At 58.2% G+C, this 22,183-nt stretch overlaps 4 protein-coding genes across 8 annotated transcripts; 2 read left to right on the top strand and 2 right to left on the bottom strand.

Moving 5' to 3' along the window:
* Positions 1-2,214: 2,214 nt before the first annotated feature.
* On the bottom strand, positions 2,215-3,454 carry LOC139593164 (mid1-interacting protein 1-B-like). 2 transcript variants are annotated; one of them, XM_071433856.1, is made up of 2 exons: positions 2,864-3,454; positions 2,215-2,574 (listed from the first exon to the last, which is right to left on the bottom strand). In XM_071433856.1, the coding sequence occupies exon 1, from the start codon at positions 3,281-3,283 to the stop codon at positions 2,882-2,884; it is 402 nt and encodes a 133-aa protein (XP_071289957.1). In that variant the 5' UTR covers positions 3,284-3,454; the 3' UTR covers positions 2,215-2,574; positions 2,864-2,881. The 2 variants fall into 2 exon arrangements, with proteins under 2 accessions (XP_071289957.1, XP_071289956.1); XM_071433855.1 differs by having other exon boundaries at positions 2,222-2,579; positions 2,864-3,450.
* Positions 3,455-8,570: 5,116 nt separating this feature from the next.
* On the top strand, positions 8,571-9,692 carry LOC139593165 (mid1-interacting protein 1-B-like). 2 transcript variants are annotated; one of them, XM_071433858.1, is made up of 2 exons: positions 8,571-9,030; positions 9,315-9,692. In XM_071433858.1, exon 1 carries the CDS (start codon positions 8,611-8,613, stop codon positions 9,010-9,012), a length of 402 nt encoding a protein of 133 aa, XP_071289959.1. In that variant the 5' UTR covers positions 8,571-8,610; the 3' UTR covers positions 9,013-9,030; positions 9,315-9,692. The 2 variants fall into 2 exon arrangements, with proteins under 2 accessions (XP_071289959.1, XP_071289960.1); XM_071433859.1 differs by having other exon boundaries at positions 9,320-9,692.
* Positions 9,693-11,669: 1,977 nt separating this feature from the next.
* On the bottom strand, positions 11,670-12,791 carry LOC139593166 (mid1-interacting protein 1-B-like). 2 transcript variants are annotated; one of them, XM_071433861.1, is made up of 2 exons: positions 12,332-12,791; positions 11,670-12,042 (listed from the first exon to the last, which is right to left on the bottom strand). In XM_071433861.1, exon 1 carries the CDS (start codon positions 12,749-12,751, stop codon positions 12,350-12,352), a length of 402 nt encoding a protein of 133 aa, XP_071289962.1. In that variant the 5' UTR covers positions 12,752-12,791; the 3' UTR covers positions 11,670-12,042; positions 12,332-12,349. The 2 variants fall into 2 exon arrangements, with proteins under 2 accessions (XP_071289962.1, XP_071289961.1); XM_071433860.1 differs by having other exon boundaries at positions 11,670-12,047.
* Positions 12,792-17,942: 5,151 nt separating this feature from the next.
* Positions 17,943-19,121, top strand: LOC139593167 (mid1-interacting protein 1-B-like). 2 transcript variants are annotated; one of them, XM_071433864.1, is made up of 2 exons: positions 17,943-18,503; positions 18,793-19,121. In XM_071433864.1, exon 1 carries the CDS (start codon positions 18,084-18,086, stop codon positions 18,483-18,485), a length of 402 nt encoding a protein of 133 aa, XP_071289965.1. In that variant the 5' UTR covers positions 17,943-18,083; the 3' UTR covers positions 18,486-18,503; positions 18,793-19,121. The 2 variants fall into 2 exon arrangements, with proteins under 2 accessions (XP_071289965.1, XP_071289964.1); XM_071433863.1 differs by having other exon boundaries at positions 17,944-18,503; positions 18,788-19,121.
* The last annotated feature ends 3,062 nt before the right edge of the window (positions 19,122-22,183 follow it).

A 22,183-nucleotide genomic window follows, 5' to 3' on the forward strand; every position in this document is an offset into this window, starting at 1 on the left:
CAGGGCCCCGTCAGGCCTTGGCACATCCCTGGGGCAGCGTGGTGCAATGCCCTGCAATCAGAGCAGGCAGAAGGTTCCTGTGGCACACCGGGCTCAGAGCCAGCTGCAGGGACAGCAGCTCCCAGAGAGAGGCCCACGGGTCCTGGGGGATGCAAGCGGCCCACAAGACGTCAGCAAGCCCTTCCAGCTGCCCCAGGTCACCGGCCTCTGGGCTCATCCTGCATCTCCCACTGGTCATGCTCAACAGCCGTGGTCGGACCTTCACCCCATGTCCTCTGTGACACTTCCCTGGGGCACCACGAGCCTCTCCAGCTGCTGAGCACTGCCCAAGCCCAAAGCCATGGCTGCAGGGGACAGCAGGTGTCCCTCGCTGTGACACCAGTGGGCTTTGACCCCAGCCAGCCACCAAGGCCCGCACAGCCACTCACTCACTGCCCCACCAGCAGGATCAGAGAGACAATCAAGGGCAAGAACGAGAAAAGATGTGGGCTTAAATAAAACCAATGTAATAGGGAAAGCAAAAGCCATGCATGCAAACAGAGCAAAGCAAGGAATTCATTCACCACTTCCCAGGGGCAGGTGCATGTTCAGCAATCCCCAGGACTGTAGGGTCCATCACAGGTAATGCTGATCTCAGAAGACAAAGGCCATCATTCCATGTGTGGCTCACTTCTTCCCCACACTTGATATACTGATGTCATATAGTCTGAAATGTCCCTTGCGTTGGCTGAGATCAGTTATCCCACCAGTATCTCCTCCCAAGTTTCCATGTGCTGCAGTCCCTACACCAGAGTGGCAGTACAGAAATGAGAAAAGAAAATTAACTCCACAGCTGCCTAAACCAGCACAGCCAGCTGTGCTCTCCAGGGAACACAGATCCCATCCTTGAGCAACAGCCAGATAAACCACCAGAGGGACATCACCCCCTCCGTGGTCCTCTCCTCACCAGGAACCAGTCTCCATCCATTCCTTATGGTTCAACACCAGCCTCAGCAATCAGCATGGAGACCAGAGAGCTCCACAGCCAGAGCTCCATCATGTCCCGGCCAGAGGTGCCATCGCAATGCGGATGGCCCAGGTCTCTCCCAGTATGCCACTCATGCTCCGTTACCTCGGGATAAGACAGGACTGCAACATTGCCCAGGCTGAAGAGAGACACAGAGAGCAGACCAGCTCTGAAATCCTCCCTCTGGCTGGAGGGAATTCTGTTTGCCCTCATTTGGGGAACTTGCTGACTGGCAGCTGCTTTCCTAGAAAAGCAGGACTCCTGCGTGCTGGTGCAGTGAGCTCCTTGGATCTCTGTGGCCTCAAAACTGGTGTTTGGGAAACCTGCCCACAACTCACCGTCCTCCTGGGGAGCCAGGCCATGGCTCAGGAGAGGGGAAATGTCACCTCATGTATCTCCAAATGACTGTGTATCATCCCCAGAGCCTCCTGCTGACACATCTGCCATGACTCTGGTTGCCCCAAACCCCTCAGAACTGTCCTTGTTCCACCTTGATCCTGGCCAGGACCCTTTCAGAGAGGGCACTTCTGGGTCTGGCCTCAGCTGCCTCCTCCAGAGCCCCCATTCCCCTCAGCAGTTCACACGCCCACAGCTGGCTGCAGACCCTGTCCCTGCTGCCCACGCTGGGGCAGGACAAGCCAAAGCCAGACTGGTCTCAGCAGCTGAGAGAAATGGCCTGATCAGGAGAGAGGAGATGGGAATCTCCAGTGTATCCCAAGGCTGGGGTGCCTGGACATGGGGCAGGCATGGTGGGGAGGCTGCTGTCTAGAGGTGCTGAGACCTACAGCTCTGCTGCCCCTCACTGTTGCATGGCTGGACTGAGTACTGGGCAGACCCACATTTTTTGTGCACTGAAATCAAGCATCAGCTTTTGTGGTGCTGCTGTCAACAAAAGGAAGAAACATTTCAGCCTGAGGCTGGTGACACAAAGGAAAAGGTTGCCCAGTGAGTTTGCACAGGCCCTGAGCTTAAACACAGTCCTGAGCAACCTGGTCTAGAGCAAGATGTCCCAGCACACAGCAGGGCATTGCACTACGTGGTGTCTGAAGATCCCTTCCAACACAAACAATCCAACAACTTTGGGATTCTTTGTCCCGTTCACATTCCCCAGCATGGCCCTGGAAAGATCCCACCCTGCAGGGCCAGTTTCCCTGGGGCACTCCATGAGTGAAAGCAGCACACTGACAACACTGGCTTCCCAGGGATTCTTTTATTAGCAAAAACAGGGGGAATGCCTTTGGAGTCCAGGTACCAGCTGGAAAAGGGTTTGGCAATCTCCAGGGGCTGTGGGAGGTCGGGGCCACATCACAACACTCCCAACTTGCTGCCACTCTTTGAAAATAAAGAGGAGGCCACGAGCCTGCAGCTCTTCCAACGGCCGTGCCAGCACATCCGGATGCTTCTTCCTGAGGATAAGGCACCATCTGGTTCTGCAGTGGTCACAGCCATCTCCGGTGCCGGTGCCGGGAGATCCCATCAGCTGCCACGGAGCGGGGAATGCCAGCGGGACTGGGGAGAGCCTGCAGTGGTCAGCCACGGGGACGTCTTGTGCTTCCTGACACCAGCACCTGTCCTGCAACAGCAGCATTCCTTAACTCCAAGGATCATCCCAGGGCACACAAGGACCACCAAGCCTGAGTCCACAGACCCCCAAGGCCTGCAGTCTCTGCACCGAGCAATGGGCAGGGTTCCCTCCTCCAGCATGGAGAGGGATATCCACCCCCAGCTGAGGGGACAGCCCCCATTCCAAGGCCCTTCCCAGCACGTCCCCACCCCTGCACTGCTGGGCCCCTCTCCCAACAGGGAGGCCACACACTGCCTTGCTGCCCCTGGACTCTGCATGTCCCCAGGTCTTACCTGGTGGCCTGGCCAGGGTCACCAGCTGGGCTGCCCCTCGCTGAGGTTGATCTGCTCCAGGATCTGGCTGTACCTGCGGGTCAGGGCGTTGGTGTCCCTGGTGAGGTGGGTGAGGACCTGCTGCAGGCCAGTCAGGTGCTGGGACAGGCGCCTCTCCAGCTGGGCATCCTCGGGCCCGTTGCTGTCCAAGGATGTGTCGTCGTCGGTGTCGGCACCGCTGGCGCTCTGGTCACCCACAGAGGCCAGGCCTTTCTCCACCATGGGCTTGATGGCCTTGAGGAGCTGGTAGCGCTCGTAGAGGTCCGTGCGGCTCTCGGCGGCCGGGGCTGCCCCCTCCTCCTGCGGGAAGACCCCTCGCAGCAGGCTGGGGAACATCACCTCCTGCTCCATCTTCTGCGTGGCTGAGAAGTACTGCTCCATGGCCCTTCTCCTACAGCTCTGGCACTGCTGCTCTGGGCTCTTCTCACAGGCTCACTGCTCCCTGGCCCTGCGGGGGCTTTTTATGCAGTGCTGGGGCAAGTCCCTCCCCTGCTGTCCTCCCCTGCCAGCCCTGCTTGGGCTGCATGCCCTTGGGGTCGGGCTTGGCTCCAGCCCAGCCGGGGCTCGGGGCTCGGCCCTGCTGTGTCCCTGGCTCTGCGCAATCTTTCCTGGCCCAGCCTCCCCGTGGCCTTCACCCGAGCTGGCCAGGGGTCCTGCTGCCTCCCCATGCCCGGAGATACAGGGGGGCAGCAAGGAGGAGAGGTGCCCAGGGTCTCTCCCATCCTGTCCTGTATTATCTCAGTGCCCCAACAAGTTCAGTCCTGGGGCCCTCTGGCTGTGCCTCCAGCTCCTGTGCCCAGTCTGGGAAGGCCGCAGGGGACCGACACCTCCCCTCGTTCCTGCTGCCACACGCTCAGGACGTGAACACTGCAGGGACATTGAGCAACCCTTTAGCACACATAGGGAAATCTGGAACCCACTGGAAATACACTGGAACCTTGTCCCACTGGGTGTCTGGGGACAATGGAGCCTGCTGGTGACCAGAGATTTGGGTGCCCAGAAACATCCAATGCCCCCAAGCTCCCCCTGGGCTCAGCAGGGATGTGGACAGGCACAGGGACCTGACTCCATGATGTGTAACTCCTGTGGCAGCAGCACAGAGCCATTGCTGCGCCCAGGGGATTGTGGACATGGCTTGCCTGCTACTGTTGAAAATCTGGGAGAGCAAAAGCCACAGCCAGGGCACCACACAGCATTGCCGGTCCCTCCATGTCCCTGTGGAGTGTGGCAAACATGGAAAGTGGTTCTGTTTCTGGAAAGGCTGCTGTGGGGTACCTGGTTCCTTTTGCAACCCTTGGTGCTGGCAGCTCTCCCTCTGTGCCCCTGTATCCCAGCACTGCCAGGCACCCTTTGCCCACCCTTTGCCCACGTGTCCTGGCCACCCCTCTTGTCCCTTTCCTTGTGTCCTGGCATCTCTTTGTGCCCTGCCATGGGGCCCATTGCTGCACCAAGGAGTGTGGGGGCTGCTGGCCCTGTGCAGGTGCCAGACAGAGCCTTGGCCACATCAGGGCACCTGCAGAGCTTCCTGGAGGTGCAGGCACATCACAGGGCTCTGGGGACACAGGGACACAGGGGATGCTTTGCCCTCCTGCTCCCCTCAGTGCCTCACAACCTGCTCATAGTGAGCATGGCAGAATGTTTGGGGGTGACAGAGGCTCAGCAGACTCTGATGGCTCCCTAACTCTTTATCCTTGCACATGAATAATTGCCAAATCCTCTCCGTGCCTCTGGGGACCCTGTTAGCCAAACTTGTAACCCTATATCTCCCACATCCTAATGGGAAACAGTGGGTACAGCTTGGGAGCTGCCACTGCCAGCAGGGATGTCAGGAGCAGGAAATCAAGGACTGCACTTGGAGCACAGCACAGCCACCACGGGGGTGGAGCATGGCTGGGTTTGGGCTGAGCTGAACTGGGGTGCCCAGCCCTGGCTTGGGGCCCTGGGGAGGCTGCTCAGGACCAGCAGGGCCCCCAGGAGCTGCACTGATGTCCTCAGGTCTCTGCTGCCACAGACCCCCAGATTGGGCAAGCTTAGCCCTCACCTGTGGCCCTCCTGGCAGGTCCTGCCCCAGTCCCAGCCTCAGCTCAGAGTGCAGGTCGTGCCCCCACATGTGTCCCCAAGTGTCTCTGTACCGTCCCGGGCACATCCTCCTGTCTTATCCCTCTGTGGCACCAAGGGAAGGGAGAGTGGCACCGTGCTCAGCATCTGGAGCTGGGAGCAGAAGGAAGAGGGGCACAGTCAGAGGGACAGCAGTCGTCCTGCCAGGTCACCATGACACGCAGTGGAGCCCTGCTCTCCTGCAGGGGACTGAACACCTGAGTGCCAATGGGAAGGGGTGAACCAATGAGTTCCTTCTTTTGCTTTGCTTACTTGTGCAGCTTTTGCTTTTCCTGTGGAGCTGTCTCCATTTCTACCCACGACTTTTCTCTCTTTTACCCTCCCTGATTGTCTCCCCCTTCCCACCTGGGGGCAGTGACAGAGCAGCTGAGTGGGGCTGAGCTGCCAGCAGGGCTTAAATCCTGATATCCACAGTGAAGCTCCAGCCCCGGGACAGATGTGTCCTACCCTGAGGCTACTCTGGGGGGACACTATGATGTCTCTGAACCTTCAGGAAGCTCCATGGTGGCCCAGAAGTCCTGGGAGCGTGGGGCTGCCAGTGTGTGCAAACCTCAGTGCAGCACAGGGCAGCCCAGGATGCCAGGAGCACCCAGAAAGGGAGAAGAGGAGCAGTGGGTTCAGGTCTGAGGGGGAGAGGCCAGGTGGCAGAATGGGCACCTGGCTGGGCTAGGAGGGGACAGCAAGAGGGGACAGTGGGAGAGCTGCCAACACTGAGGGTTGCAAAATTGGGGAAGGAGCACGTGGCCTTTCCCAAAACAGAACCAATTCCTCCAATTGCCACATACTGCAAGATAAGAGGGGACAGGAGTCCTGGCCATTGACCAGCCATGGAGTGGGGTTGATGCACTGGGACCCCCAAGCCAGCTCAGGCACAGGACAGGCCTCAGGGCGTCTGGGCCAGGAGCCAGGGCTGACAATGAGGAGGGGTGCCCAGGTTCTCTCCTGTCCTTTCCTATCCTATCTCTACCCCCCACCATGTTCAGTTCTGGGGTCCTGTGGGAGCGGGACCACCTCCTGTGCCCTGGTGTGTCCAGGCTGCAGGCACTGGTGCTGCTGGGAATGTCACCTGCCCCACTCCTCACTGCCATGCACTCAGGATGTGAACACTCCAGAGACACTGAGCAGGCTCTGCCCATGAATGCCAGCCTGAACAGGGCAGCAGACACTGGTGTGGGACATCACCCTGGCAGTGCTCTGATGCATGGAATCCTGCATGGGTGTCCTGGCTTGACTATATGATGCTTTTATCCCCAGTTGTCTTGTTCTGTTTATGCTGAATAATAAGCTTTGCACCTTTAGGACTTGTTCCAGAGAGTGAAGGGGGAGAGAAGAAGCAGCAGTTTGTTTTCAGACACTGCACTCACTCCTCCACCTTCCTGCCCCTGGACTGTGTTGTCTGCAGATGGACAGACAGCAGGACAGAGCTCTCCTTTGCTTTAGTTAGTTTTAGCTAGCTGAGGCAAAGAAGTTCCCTGGACTGTGGGGGTTTTTTTCCATTTTCTTTGGTCCTGTTCAAACCTGCTCTGGCCTGAACACCAGCAGGGCGCCGGCAGCTCACACCTGGGGCCCACCGGGCCGGGCCTGGGCTGCAGCATTTCCAGGGCCTGAGGGACTGAGAAGAGACTGAGTGAGCTGAGCTGCAACGCGGGGAGGGGACTTTTCTGAGTTTGTCATCGCTTTTGGAGCAGCAAGGGGTTTTATTGTTTAACATTGTTTAGGCTTTTTTGTTTAATAAACAGGTTTTTTCCACTTTTCTCCAAGGCGGTATTTCCTCCCAAACCGGTTGTGGGGAGGGACCCAGTGAATCTGCTTTCCTAGAAGGGCGCCTTTGGGGGTTCTCTCCCATATGTGCCCTGAACCAGGACAACGGGTCATGAGGACATGCGATGGGGACAGAGATGGGACCAAATGCCACCAGGGGAACTGCATCCATGGCACTGAACTTTCATGGCCCACACTGGAGCACAGATGGTGCCACCTTCACAGCCACCACCCCATCCTGGAGCAGAGGCCATGGCAGGTCAATGGCCAGGACTCCTGTCCCTTCTTATCTTGCAGTATGAGGCAATTGGAGGAATTGGTTCTATTTTGGGAAAGGCCACAGTTTACTTCCTCCCTTGTGCAACCCTCAGTGTTGGCAGCTCTCCCACTGTCCCCCCAAAGCCCAGCCAGGTGCCCATTCTGCCACCTGCCCTCTCCCCCCCAGACCTGAACCCTCTGCTGCTCTTCTCCCTAGTGTGGCCCCAGAGGCACGGAGAGGATTTGACAATTATTCATGTCCCAAGGATAAAGAGTTGGGGAGCAATTGGCATTTGCTGAGCCTCTGTCACCCCCAAACATTCTGCCATGCTCACTATGAGCAGGTTGTGAGGCACTGGGGGGAGCAGGAGGGCAAAGCATCCCCTGTGTCCCTGTGTCCCCAGAGCCCTGTGATGTGCCTGCACCTCCAGGAAGCTCTGCAGGTGCCCTGATGTGGCCAAGGCTCTGTCTGGCACCTGCACAGGGCCAGCAGCCCCCACACTCCTTGGTGCAGCAATGGGCCCCATGGCAGGGCACAAAGAGATGCCAGGACACAAGGAAAGGGACAAGAGGGGTGGCGAGGACACGTGGGGAAAGGGCGGGCAAAGGGTGCCTGGCAGTGCTGGGATACAGGGGCACAGAGGGAGAGCTGCCAGCACCAAGGGTTGCAAAAGGAACCAGGTACCCCACAGCAGCCTTTCCAGAAACAGAACCACTTTTCATGTTTGCCACACTCCACAGGGACATGGAGGGACAGGCAATCCTTTCTGGTGCCCTGGCTGTGGCTTTTGCTCTCCCAGAATTTCAACAGTGGCAGGCAAGCCATGTCCACAATCCCCTGGGGACAGCAATGGCTCTGTGCTGCTGCCACAGGAGTTACACATCATGGAGTCAGGTCCCTGTGCCTGTCCACATCCCTGCTGAGCCCAGGGGGAGCTTGGGGGCATTGGATGTTTCTGGGCACCCAAATCTCTGGTCACCAGCAGGCTCCATTGTCCCCAGACACCCAGTGGGACAAGGTTCCAGTGTATTTCCAGTGGGTTCCAGATTTCCCTATGTGTGCTAAAGGGTTGCTCAATGTCCCTGCAGTGTTCACGTCCTGAGTGTGGGGCAGCAGGAACGAGGGGAGGTGACGGTCCCCTGCGGCCTTCCCAGACTGGGCACAGGAGCTGGAGCCACAGCCAGAGGGCCCCAGGACTGAACTTGTTGGGGCACTGAGATAATACAGGACAGGATGGGAGAGACCCTGGGCACCTCTCCTCCTTGCTGCCCCCCTGTATCTCCTGGCATGGGGAGGCAGCAGGACCCCCGGCCAGCTCGGGTGAAGGCCACGGGGAGGCTGGGCCAGGAAAGATTGCGCAGAGCCAGGGACACAGCAGGGCCGAGCCCCGGCTGGGCTGGAGCCAAGCCCGACCCCAAGGGCATGCAGCCCAAGCAGGGCTGGCAGGGGAGGACAGCAGGGGAGGGACGTGGTGCCCCAGCACTGCACAAAAAGCCCCCGCAGGGCCAGGGAGCAGTGAGCCTGTGAGAAGAGCCCAGAGCAGCAGTGCCAGAGCTGTAGGAGAAGGGCCATGGAGCAGTACTTCTCAGCCACGCAGAAGATGGAGCAGGAGGTGATGTTCCCCAGCCTGCTGCGAGGGGTCTTCCCGCAGGAGGAGGGGGCAGCCCCGGCTGCCGAGAGCCGCACGGACCTCTACGAGCGCTACCAGCTCCTCAAGGCCATCAAGCCCATGGTGGAGAAAGGCCTGGCCTCTGTGGGTGACCAGAGCGCCAGCGGTGCCGACACCGACGACGACACATCCTTGGACAGCAACGGGCCCGAGGATGCCCAGCTGGAGAGGCGCCTGTCCCAGCACCTGACTGGCCTGCAGCAGGTCCTCACCCACCTCACCAGGGACACCAACGCCCTGACCCGCAGGTACAGCCAGATCCTGGAGCAGATCAACCTCAGCGAGGGGCAGCCCAGCTGGTGACCCTGGCCAGGCCACCAGGTAAGACCTGGGGACATGCAGAGTCCAGGGGCAGCAAGGCAGTGTGTGGCCTCCCTGTTGGGAGAGGGGCCCAGCAGTGCAGGGGTGGGGATGTGCTGGGAAGGGCCTTGGAATGGGGGCTGTCGCCTCAGCTGGGGCTGGATATCCCTCTCCATGCTGGAGGAGGGAGCCCTGCCCATTGCTCGGTGCAGAGACTGCAGGCCTTCAGGGTCTGTGGACTCAGGCTTGGTGGTCCTTGTGTGCCCTGGGATGATCCTTGGAGTTAAGGAATGCTGCTGTTGCAGGACAGGTGCTGGTGTCAGGAAGCACAAGACGTCCCCGTGGCTGACCACTGCAGGCTCTCCCCAGTCCCGCTGGCATTCCCCGCTCCGTGGCAGCTGATGGGATCTCCCGGCACCGGCACCGGAGATGGCTGTGACCACTGCAGAACCAGATGGTGCCTTATCCTCAGGAAGAAGCATCTGGATGTGCTGGAATGGCCGTTGGAAGAGCTGCAGGCTCGTGGCCTCCTCTTTATTTTCAAAGAGTGGCAGCAGGTTGGGAATGTTGTGATGTGGCCCCGACCTCCCACAGCCCCTGGAGATTGCCAAGCCCTTTTCCAGCTGGTACCTGGACTCCAAGGGCATTCCCCCTGTTTTTGCTAATAAAAGAATCCCTGGGAAGCCAGTGTTGTCAGTGTGCTGCTTTCACTCATGGAGCGCCCCAGGGACACTGGCAGAGGGACACTGGCCCTGCAGGGTGGGATCTTTCCAGGGCCATGCTGGGAAATGTGAATGGGACAAAGAATCCCAAAGTTGTGGGATTGGTTGGGTTGGAAGGGATCTTCAGACACCACCTAGTGCGATACCCTGCTGTGTCCTGGTACATCTTGCTCTAGACCAGGTAGCTCAGGACTGTGTTGAAGCTCAGGGCCTGTGCAAACTCACTGGGCAACCTCTTCTTTGTGTCAACAGCCTCAGGCTGAAATATTTCTTCGTTTTGTTGACAGCAAGATGAACAAAAAATACATTAGTATCTGTTACAAAATAGTTGATAATTCTTAAGCACTTATGTTAAAAAGTTTGGTTATTATATCGTAAAAGGCGATAAAATGGTAGTCATAAGAAATACGGTACTCAATGTACCATATTACACCTAAGTAACCTGCATCCCCACCCAAGCAAACGGAACCAGCCAGGACAGAACTGTAGTGGGCCAATCAAGTGCCTTAAACCTTCATGCAAATGAAGGATCTCAACAGAAACCCATCCAGAGGATTAAGATAAATTTTAAGAAAAGGGTCATCCAAGCCAATGAATCTGTGCTGCTCCATCTGGAACATCGGGAGCATCGCTGCTCAAGAAAGGAAGTAGATCCAGCATCGGCACTGAGGCATTCTCTACTGTAACGCTCCTGCTCAACCTGCAGGCCCCCTAAGCTTTAGACCTTATTAGAATAAATGCTGAAATCACTTTAGCACCAGGAGTGTGTTCCCATTTTTAACGGCACCGGAAAAGCTGATGCCTGTGCACAGCAAAGTGTGAATCTTTCCAACACTCTGCCCAGTCATACAGCAGTGAGGGGCAGCAGAGCTGTAGGTCTCACCACGCTGGAAAGAAGCCGCCCAGAATTCCATAGCTCCATGTCCAGGCATCCCAGTTTTGGGATACAATGGAGATTCTCATTAACTTGCTGACTGGCAGCTGCTTTCCTAGAAAAGCAGGACTCCTGGGTGCTGGTGCAGTGAGCTCATTGAATCTCTGTGGCCTCAAAAGTGGTGTTTGGGAAACCTGCCCACAACTCACCATCCTCCCTGGGAGCCAGGCCACGTCCGAGGAGAGGGGAAATGTCACCTCATGTATCTCCAAATGACTGTGTATCATCCCCAGAGCCTCCTGCTGACACATCTGCCATGACTCTGGTTGCCCCAAACCCCTCAGAACTGTCCTTGTTCCACCTTGATCCTGGCCAGGACCCTTTCAGAGAGGGCACTTCTGAGTCTGGCCTCAGCTGCCTCCTCCAGAGCCCCCATTCCCCTCAGCAGTTCACACGCCCACAGCTGGCTGCAGACCCTGTCCCTGCTGCCCACGCTGGGGCAGGACAAGCCAAAGCCAGACTGGTCTCAGCAGCTGAGAGAAATGGCCTGATCAGGAGAGAGGAGATGGGAATCTCCAGTGTATCCCAAGGCTGGGGTGCCTGGACATGGGGCTGGCATGTTGGGGAGGCTGCTGTCTAGAGGTGCTGAGACCTACAGCTCTGCTGCCCCTCACTGTTGCATGGCTGGACTGAGTGCTGGGCAGACCCACATTTTTGTGCACTGAAATCAAGAATCAGCTTTTGTGGTGTTGCTGTCAACAAAAGGAAGAAACATCTCAGCCTGAGGCTGGTGACACAAAGGAACAGGTCATCCAGTGAATTTGCACAGGCCCTGAGCTTCAACACAGTCCTGAGTTACCTGGTCTAGAGCAAGATGTCCCAGCACACAGCAGGGCATTGCACTAGGTGGTGTCTGAAGATCCCTTCGACCCAACCAATCCCACAACTTTGGGATTCTTTGTCCCGTTCACATTTCCCAGCATGGCCCTGGAAAGATCCCACCCTGCAGGGCCAGTGTCCCTGGGGCACTCCATGAGTGAAAGCAGCACACTGACAACACTGGCTTCCCAGGGATTCTTTTATTAGCAAAAACAGGGGGAATGCCCTTGGAGTCCAGGTACCAGCTGGAAAAGGGCTTGGCAATCTCCAGGGGCTGTGGGAGGTCGGGGCCACATCACAACATTCCCAACCTGCTGCCACTCTTTGAAAATAAAGAGGAGGCCATGAGCCTGCAGCTCTTCCAACGGCCGTGCCAGCACATCCGGATGCTTCTTCCTGAGGATAAGGCACCATCTGGTTCTGCAGTGGTCACAGCCATCTCCGGTGCCGGTGCCGGGAGATCCCATCAGCTGCCACGGAGCGGGGAATGCCAGCGGGACTGGGGAGAGCCTGCAGTGGTCAGCCACGGGGACGTCTTGTGCTTCCTGACACCAGCACCTGTCCTGCAACAGCAGCATTCCTTAACTCCAAGGATCATCCCAGGGCACACAAGGACCACCAAGCCTGAGTCCACAGACCCCCAAGGCCTGCAGTCTCTGCACCGAGCAATGGGCAGGGCTCCCTCCTCCAGCATGGAGAGGGATATCCACCCCCAGCTGAGGGGACAGCCCCCATTCCAAGGCCCTTCCCAGCACGTCCCCACCCCTGCACTGCTGGGCCCCTCTCCCAACAGGGAGGCCACACACTGCCTTGCTGCCCCTGGACTCTGCATGTCCCCAGGTCTTACCTGGTGGCCTGGCCAGGGTCACCAGCTGGGCTGCCCCTCGCTGAGGTTGATCTGCTCCAGGATCTGGCTGTACCTGCGGGTCAGGGCGTTGGTGTCCCTGGTGAGGTGGGTGAGGACCTGCTGCAGGCCAGTCAGGTGCTGGGACAGGCGCCTCTCCAGCTGGGCATCCTCGGGCCCGTTGCTGTCCAAGGATGTGTCGTCGTCGGTGTCGGCACCGCTGGCGCTCTGGTCACCCACAGAGGCCAGGCCTTTCTCCACCATGGGCTTGATGGCCTTGAGGAGCTGGTAGCGCTCGTAGAGGTCCGTGCGGCTCTCGGCAGCCGGGGCTGCCCCCTCCTCCTGCGGGAAGACCCCTCGCAGCAGGCTGGGGAACATCACCTCCTGCTCCATCTTCTGCGTGGCTGAGAAGTACTGCTCCATGGCCCTTCTCCTACAGCTCTGGCACTGCTGCTCTGGGCTCTTCTCACAGGCTCACTGCTCCCTGGCCCTGCGGGGGCTTTTTGTGCAGTGCTGGGGCACCACGTCCCTCCCCTGCTGTCCTCCCCTGCCAGCCCTGCTTGGGCTGCATGCCCTTGGGGTCGGGCTTGGCTCCAGCCCAGCCGGGGCTTGGGGCTCGGCCCTGCTGTGTCCCTGGCTCTGCGCAATCTTTCCTGGCCCAGCCTCCCCGTGGCCTTCACCCGAGCTGGCCGGGGGTCCTGCTGCCTCCCCATGCCAGGAGATACAGGGGGGCAGCAAGGAGGAGAGGTGCCCAGGGTCTCTCCCATCCTGTCCTGTATTATCTCAGTGCCCCAACAAGTTCAGTCCTGGGGCCCTCTGGCTGTGGCTCCAGCTCCTGTGCCCAGTCTGGGAAGGCCGCAGGGGACCGTCACCTCCCCTCGTTCCTGCTGCCCCACACTCAGGACGTGAACACTGCAGGGACATTGAGCAACCCTTTAGCACACATAGGGAAATCTGGAACCCACTGGAAATACACTGGAACCTTGTCCCACTGGGTGTCTGGGGACAATGGAGCCTGCTGGTGACCAGAGATTTGGGTGCCCAGAAACATCCAATGCCCCCAAATTCCCCCTGGGCTCAGCAGGGATGTGGACAGGCACAGGGACCTGACTCCATGATGTGTAACTCCTGTGGCAGCAGCACAGAGCCATTGCTGCCCCCAGGGGATTGTGGACATGGGTTCCCTGCCACTGTTGAAATTCTGGGAGAGCAAAAGCCACAGCCAGGGCACCAGACAGCATTGCCAGTCCCTCCATGTCCCTGTGGAGTGTGGCAAACATGAAAAGTGGTTCTGTTTCTGGAAAGGCTGCTGTGGGGTACCTGGTTCCTTTTGCAACCCTTGGTGCTGGCAGCTCTCCCTCTGTGCCCCTGTATCCCAGCACTGCCACGCACCCTTTGCCCGCCCTTTCCCCACGTGTCCTCGCCACCCCTCTTGTCCCTTTCCTTGTGTCCTGGCATCTCTTTGTGCCCTGCCATGGGGCCCATTGCTGCACCAAGGAGTGTGGGGGCTGCTGGCCCTGTGCAGGTGCCAGACAGAGCCTTGGCCACATCAGGGCACCTGCAGAGCTTCCTGGAGGTGCAGGCACATCACAGGGCTCTGGGGACACAGGGACACAGGTACCTTTGCCCTCCTGCTCCCCCCAGTGCCTCACAACCTGCTCATAGGGAGCATGGCAGAATGTTTGGGGGTGACAGAGGCTCAGCAGATTCCAATTGCTCCCCAACTCTTTATCCTTGGGACATGAATAATTGCCAAATCCTCTCCGTGCCTCTGGGGCCACACTAGGGAGAGGAGCAGCAGAGGGTTCAGGTCTGGGGGGGAGAGGGCAGGTGGCAGAATGGGTACCTGGCTGGGCTTTGGGGGGACAGTGGGAGAGCTGCCAACACTGAGGGTTGCACAAGGGAGGAAGTAATCTGTGGCCTTTCCCAAAATAGAACCAATTCCTCCAATTGCCTCATACTGCAAGATAAGAAAGGACAGGAGTCCTGGCCATTGACCTGCCATGGCCTCTGCTCCAGGATGGGGTGGTGGCTGTGAAGGTGGCACCATCTGTGCTCCAGTGTGGGCCATGAAAGTTCAGTGCCAGGGATGCAGTTCCCCTGGTGGCATTTGGTCCCATCTCTGTCCCCATCGCATGTCCTCATGACCCGTTGTCCTGGTTCAGGGCACATATGGGAGAGAACCCCCAAAGGGGCCCCTCTAGGAAAGCAGATTCACTGGGTCCCTCCCCACAACCGGTTTGGGAGGAAATACCGCCTTGGAGAAAAGTGGAAAAAACCTGTTTATTAAACAAAAAAGCCTAAACAATGTTAAACAATAAAACCCCTTGCTGCTCCAAAAGAGATGACAAACTCAGAAAAGTCCCCTCCCCGCGTTGCAGCTCAGCTCACTCAGTCTCTTCTCAGTCCCTCAGGCGCTGGAAATGCCGCAGCCCAGGCCCGGCCCGGTGGGCCCCAGGTGTGAGCTGCCGGTGCCCTGCTGGTGTTCAGGCCAGAGCAGGTTTGAACAGGACCAAAGAAAATGGAAAAAAACCCCCACAGTCCAGGGAACTTCTTTGCCTCAGCTAGCTAAAACTAACTAAAGCAAAGGAGAGCTCTGTCCTGCTGTCTGTCCATCTGCAGACAACACAGTCCAGGGGCAGGAAGGTGGAGGAGTGAGTGCAGTGTCTGAAAACAAACTGCTGCTTCTTCTCTCCCCCTTCACTCTCTGGAACAAGTCCTAAAGGTGCAAAGCTTATTATTCAGCATAAACAGAACAAGACAACTGGGGATAAAAGCATCATATAGTCAAGCCAGGACACCCATGCAGGATTCCATGCATCAGAGCACTGCCAGGGTGATGTCCCACACCAGTGTCTGCTGCCCTGTTCAGGCTGGCATTCATGGGCAGAGCCTGCTCAGTGTCTCTGGAGTGTTCACATCCTGAGTGCACGGCAGTGAGGAGTGGGGCAGGTGACATTCCCAGCAGCACCAGTGCCTGCAGCCTGGACACACCAGGGCACAGGAGGTGGTCCCGCTCCCACAGGACCCCAGAACTGAACATGGTGGGGGGTAGAGATAGGATAGGAAAGGACAGGAGAGAACCTGGGCACCCCTCCTCATTGTCAGCCCTGGCTCCTGGCCCAGACGCCCTGAGGCCTGTCCTGTGCCTGAGCTGGCTTGGGGGTCCCAGTGCATCAACCCCACTCCATGGCTGGTCAATGGCCAGGACTCCTGTCCCCTCTTATCTTGCAGTATGTGGCAATTGGAGGAATTGGTTCTGTTTTGGGAAAGGCCACGTGCTCCTTCCCCAATTTTGCAACCCTCAGTGTTGGCAGCTCTCCCACTGTCCCCTCTTGCTGTCCCCTCCTAGCCCAGCCAGGTGCCCATTCTGCCACCTGGCCTCTCCCCCTCAGACCTGAACCCACTGCTCCTCTTCTCCCTTTCTGGGTGCTCCTGGCATCCTGGGCTGCCCTGTGCTGCACTGAGGTTTGCACACACTGGCAGCCCCACGCTCCCAGGACTTCTGGGCCACCATGGAGCTTCCTGAAGGTTCAGAGACATCATAGTGTCCCCCCAGAGTAGCCTCAGGGTAGGACACATCTGTCCCGGGGCTGGAGCTTCACTGTGGATATCAGGATTTTAGCCCTGCTGGCAGCTCAGCCCCACTCAGCTGCTCTGTCACTCCCCCCAGGTGGGAAGGGAGAGACAATCAGGGAGGGTAAAAGAGAGAAAAGTCGTGGGTAGAAATGGAGACAGCTCCACAGGAAAAGCAAAAGCTGCACAAGTAAGCAAAGCAAAAGAAGGAACTCATTGGTTCACCCCTTCCCATTGGCACTCAGGTGTTCAGTCCCCTGCAGGAGAGCAGGGCTCCACTGCGTGTCATGGTGACCTGGCAGGACGACTGCTGTCCCTCTGACTGTGCCCCTCTTCCTTCTGCTCCCAGCTCCAGATGCTGAGCACGGTGCCACTCTCCCTTCCCTTGGTGCCACAGAGGGATAAGACAGGAGGATGTGCCTGGGACGGTACAGAGACACTTGGGGACACATGTGGGGGCACGACCTGCACTCTGAGCTGAGGCTGGGACTGGGGCAGGACCTGCCAGGAGGGCCACAGGTGAGGGCTAAGCTTGCCCAATCTGGGGGTCTGTGGCAGCAGAGACCTGAGGACATCAGTGCAGCTCCTGGGGGCTCTGCTGGTCCTGAGCAGCCTCCCCAGGGCCCCAAGCCAGGGCTGGGCACCCCAGTTCAGCTCAGCCCAAACCCAGCCATGCTGCACACCCATGGTGGCTGTGCTGTGCTCCAAGAGCAGTCCTTGATTTCCTGCTCCTGACATCCCTGCTGGCAGTGGCAGCTCCCAAGCTGTACCCAGTGTTTCCCATTAGGATGTGGGAGATATAGGGTTACAAGTTTGGCTAACAGGGTCCCCAGAGGCACGGAGAGGATTTGGCAATTATTCATGTGCAAGGATAAAGAGTTAGGGAGCCATCAGAGTGTGCTGAGCCTGTGTCACCCCCAAACATTCTGCCATGCTCACTATGAGCAGGTTGTGAGGCACTGAGGGGAGCAGGAGGGCAAAGCATCCCCTGTGTCCCTGTGTCCCCAGAGCCCTGTGATGTGCCTGCACCTCCAGGAAGCTCTGCAGGTGCCCTGATGTGGCCAAGGCTCTGTCTGGCACCTGCACAGGGCCAGTAGCCCCCACACTCCTTGGTGCAGCAATGGGCCCCATGGCAGGGCACAAAGAGATGCCAGGACACGTGGAAAGGGACAAGAGTGGTGGCCAGGACACGTGGGCAAAGGGTGGGCAAAGGGTGCCTGGCAGTGCTGGGATACAGGGGCACAGAGGGAGAGCTGCCAGCACCAAGGGTTGCAAAAGGAACCAGGTACCCCACAGCAGCCTTTCCAGAAACAGAACCACTTTTCATGTTTGCCACACTCCACAGGGACATGGAGGGACTGGCAATGCTGTCTGGTGCCCTGGCTGTGGCTTTTGCTCTCCCAGATTTTCAACAGGGGCAGGCAAGCCATGTCCACAATCCCCTGGGGGCAGCAATGGCTCTGTGCTGCTGCCACAGGAGTTACACATCATGGAGTCAGGTCCCTGTGCCTGTCCACATCCCTGCTGAGCCCAGGGGGAATTTGGGGGCATTGGATGTTTCTGGGCACCCAAATCTCTGGTGACCAGCAGGCTCCATTGTCCCCAGACACCCAGTGGGACAAGGTTCCAGTGTATTTCCAGTGGGTTCCAGATTTCCCTATGTGTGCTAAAGGGTTGCTCAATGTCCCTGCAGTGTTCACGTCCTGAGTGTGGGGCAGCAGGAACGAGGGGAGGTGACGGTCCCCTGCGGCCTTCCCAGACTGGGCACAGGAGCTGGAGCCACAGCCAGAGGGCCCCAGGACTGAACTTGTTGGGGCACTGAGATAATACAGGACAGGATGGGAGAGACCCTGGGCACCTCTCCTCCTTGCTGCCCCCCTGTATCTCCTGGCATGGGGAGGCAGCAGGACCCCCGGCCAGCTCGGGTGAAGGCCACGGGGAGGCTGGGCCAGGAAAGATTGCGCAGAGCCAGGGACACAGCAGGGCCGAGCCCCAAGCCCCGGCTGGGCTGGAGCCAAGCCCGACCCCAAGGGCATGCAGCCCAAGCAGGGCTGGCAGGGGAGGACAGCAGGGGAGGGACTTGCCCCAGCACTGCATAAAAAGCCCCCGCAGGGCCAGGGAGCAGTGAGCCTGTGAGAAGAGCCCAGAGCAGCAGTGCCAGAGCTGTAGGAGAAGGGCCATGGAGCAGTACTTCTCAGCCACGCAGAAGATGGAGCAGGAGGTGATGTTCCCCAGCCTGCTGCGAGGGGTCTTCCCGCAGGAGGAGGGGGCAGCCCCGGCCGCCGAGAGCCGCACGGACCTCTACGAGCGCTACCAGCTCCTCAAGGCCATCAAGCCCATGGTGGAGAAAGGCCTGGCCTCTGTGGGTGACCAGAGCGCCAGCGGTGCCGACACCGACGACGACACATCCTTGGACAGCAACGGGCCCGAGGATGCCCAGCTGGAGAGGCGCCTGTCCCAGCACCTGACTGGCCTGCAGCAGGTCCTCACCCACCTCACCAGGGACACCAACGCCCTGACCCGCAGGTACAGCCAGATCCTGGAGCAGATCAACCTCAGCGAGGGGCAGCCCAGCTGGTGACCCTGGCCAGGCCACCAGGTAAGACCTGGGGACATGCAGAGTCCAGGGGCAGCAAGGCAGTGTGTGGCCTCCCTGTTGGGAGAGGGGCCCAGCAGTGCAGGGGTGGGGATGTGCTGGGAAGGGCCTTGGAATGGGGGCTGTCCCCTCAGCTGGGGGTGGATATCCCTCTCCATGCTGGAGGAGGGAGCCCTGCCCATTGCTCGGTGCAGAGACTGCAGGCCTTGGGGGTCTGTGGACTCAGGCTTGGTGGTCCTTGTGTGCCCTGGGATGATCCTTGGAGTTAAGGAATGCTGCTGTTGCAGGACAGGTGCTGGTGTCAGGAAGCACAAGACGTCCCCGTGGCTGACCACTGCAGGCTCTCCCCAGTCCCGCTGGCTTTCCCCGCTCCGTGGCAGCTGATGGGATCTCCCGGCACCGGCACCGGAGATGGCTGTGACCACTGCAGAACCAGATGGTGCCTTATCCTCAGGAAGAAGCATCCGGATGTGCTGGCACGGCCGTTGGAAGAGCTGCAGGCTCATGGCCTCCTCTTTATTTTCAAAGAGTGGCAGCAGGTTGGGAATGTTGTGATGTGGCCCCGACCTCCCACAGCCCCTGGAGATTGCCAAGCCCTTTTCCAGCTGGTACCTGGACTCCAAGGGCATTTCTCCTTGTTTTTGCTAATAAAAGAATCCCTGGGAAGCCAGTGTTGTCAGTGTGCTGCTTTCAGTCATGGAGTGCCCCAGGGACACTGGCCCTGCAGGGTGGGATCTTTCCAGGGCCATGCTGGGAAATGTGAATAGGACAAAGAATCCCAGATCTGTGAGATTAGTTGGGTTGGAAGGGATCTTCAGACACCACCTAATGCAATGCCTTGCTGTGTGCTGGGACATCTTGCTCTAGACCAGGTAGCTCAGGACTGTGTTGAAGCTCAGGGCCTGTGCAAACTCACTGGATGACCTGTTCCAATGTTTCACCAGCCTCAGGCTGAGATGTTTCTTCCTTTTGTTGACAGCAACACCACAAAAGCTGATGCTTGATTTCAGTGCACAAAAATGTGGCTCTGCCCAGTACTCAGTCCAGCCATGCAACAGTGAGGGGCAGCAGAGCTGTAGGTCTCAGCACCTCTAGACAGCAGCCTCCCCACCATGCCAGCCCCATGTCCAGGCACCCCAGCCTTGGGATACACTGGAGATTCCCATCTCCTCTCTCCTGATCAGGCCATTTCTCTCAGCTGCTGAGACCAGTCTGGCTTTGGCTTGTCCTGCCCCAGCGTGGGCAGCAGGGACAGGGTCTGCAGCCAGCTGTGGGCGTGTGAACTGCTGAGGGGAATGGGGGCTCTGGAGGAGGCAGCTGAGGCCAGACCCAGAAGTGCCCTCTCTGAAAGGGTCCTGGCCAGGATCAAGGTGGAACAAGGACAGTTCTGAGGGGTTTGGGGCAACCAGAGTCATGGCAGATGTGTCAGCAGGAGGCTCTGGGGATGATACACAGTCATTTGGAGATACATGAGGTGACATTTCCCCTCTCCTCGGCCATGGCCTGGCTCCCCAGGAGGACAGTGAGTTGTGGGCAGGTTTCCCAAACACCACTTTTGAGGCCACAGAGATTCAATGAGCTCACTGCACCAGCACCCAGGAGTCCTGCTTTTCTAGGAAAGCAGCTACCAGTCAGCAAGTTCCCCAAATGAGGGCAAACAGAATTCCCTCCAGCCAGAGGGAGGATTTCAGAGCTGATCTGTGTCTCTCTTCAGCCTGGGCAATGTTGCAGTCCTGTCTTATCCTGAGGAAACGGAGCATGAGGGGCATATTGGGAGAGACCTGGGCCATCCGCATTGCAATGGCACCTCTGGCCAGGACATGATGGAGCTCTGGCTGTGGAGCTCTCTGGTCTCCATGCTGATTGCTGAGGCTGGTGTTGAACCATAAGGAATGGATGGAGACTGGTTCCTGGTGAGGAGAGGACCACGGAGGGGGTGATGTCCCTCTGGTGGTTTATCTGGCTGTTGCTCAAGGATGGGATCTGTGTTCCCTGGAGAGCACAGCTGGCTGTGCTGGTTTAGGCAGCTGTGGAGTTAATTTTCTTTTCTCATTTCTGTACTGCCACTCTGGTGTAGGGACTGCAGCACATGGAAACTTGGGAGGAGATACTGGTGGGATAACTGATCTCAGCCAACGCAAGGGACATGTCAGACTATATGACATCAGTATATCAAGTGTGGGGAAGAAGTGAGCCACACATGGAATGATGGCCTTTGTCTTCTGAGATCAGCATTACCTGTGATGGACCCTACAGTCCTGGGGATTGCTGAACATGCACCTGCCCCTGGGAAGTGGTGAATGAATTCCTTGCTTTGCTCTGTTTGCATGCATGGCTTTTGCTTTCCCTATTACACTGGTTTTATTTAAGCCCACATCTTTTCTCGTTCTTGCCCTTGATTGTCTCTCTGATCCTGCTGGTGGGGCAATGAGTGAGTGGCTGTGCGGGCCTTGGTGGCTGGCTGGGGTCAAAGCCCGCTGGGGTCACAGCGAGGGACACCTGCTGTCCCCTGCAGCCATGGCTTTGGGCTTGGGCAGCACTCAGCAGCTGGAGAGGCTCGTGGTGCCCCAGGGAAGTGTCACAGAGGACACGGGGTGAAGGTCTGACCACGGCTGTTGAGCATGACCAGTGGGAGATGCAGGATGAGCCCAGAGGCCGGTGATCTGGGGCAGCTGGAAGGGCTTGCTGACGTCTTGTGGGCCGCTTGCATCCCCCAGGACCCGTGGGCCTCTCTCTGGGAGCCGCTGTCCCTGCAGCTGGCTCTGAGCCTGGTGTGCCACAGGAACCTTCTGCCTGCTCTGATTGCAGGGCATTGCACCACGCTGCCCCAGGGATGTGCCAAGGCCTGACGGGGCCCTGCTGCTGGCCACAGCTGGTGAGAGGTTTCTGCCCTGGTCCCAGGGGGATGCTGGCAGACAGGGCAGATCAGGCATCCTGGCGTGGCAGGGGGTGCTGGCTCTGTACCCACACTGTTCTGGCCAGCACGGGGAAAGATCTTCTTCTTCCTGATTGTTGAAGCAAATCAGAGTAGCAGCACTTCCTTTAAATCTGTTTAGGGACATCATATCCATGAGAGAGCAGTGACCTGGCACTGGGCTCAGTGGGAGGAAGAAAAGAGATAAAGCACGGTTTTGACCCAAAATATTGAATGAGTAAAAAACCCTAAATTCCATTTTCTAACCAGTCCCAGACATCCTAATCACAAATCCTGCCCAGCCCCAATAACGGGGGGCTGCCAGTTCCCTTCCCTTCCCACAGGGCAGGTTCCCTGCCTGAACACCCTTGCCTTTCAATTTTTGTGTTGCTCTGGCCTTATCTGTACCCCTGGCTGCTGCCTACCATTTTCGTCAGCAGATACCGCGGGAAAGCACCCCACAAATTCACACCTGCTCACCCCGGTCTGGCTCTGTGGTCAGGCAATGTGGCTGTAAGTTAGCAAGGTGTGCTCAGGGCAAAGGCAGTGGAGGGAGAACGTCATTCCCGTCTGCTCAGCCCTGATGAGGTCTCACCTGGAGTGCTGTGTCCAGTTCTGGTCTTTCTGGTACAAGAGAGACATGGACATACTGGAGAGAGTCCAGGAAAGGGCCACAAAGGTGCAGAAGAGAAGGAGTATCTTCCATATGAGGAAAGGCTGAGAGAGCTGGTGGTGTCCACATTGGGAAAGAGAATACTGAGAAAGTTTT

Source organism: Agelaius tricolor, unplaced genomic scaffold (assembly GCF_023055355.1).
Source record: "Agelaius tricolor isolate 1412-34295 unplaced genomic scaffold, bAgeTri1.0.p SCAF_9, whole genome shotgun sequence".
Classification (NCBI taxonomy): domain Eukaryota; kingdom Metazoa; phylum Chordata; class Aves; order Passeriformes; family Icteridae; genus Agelaius; species Agelaius tricolor.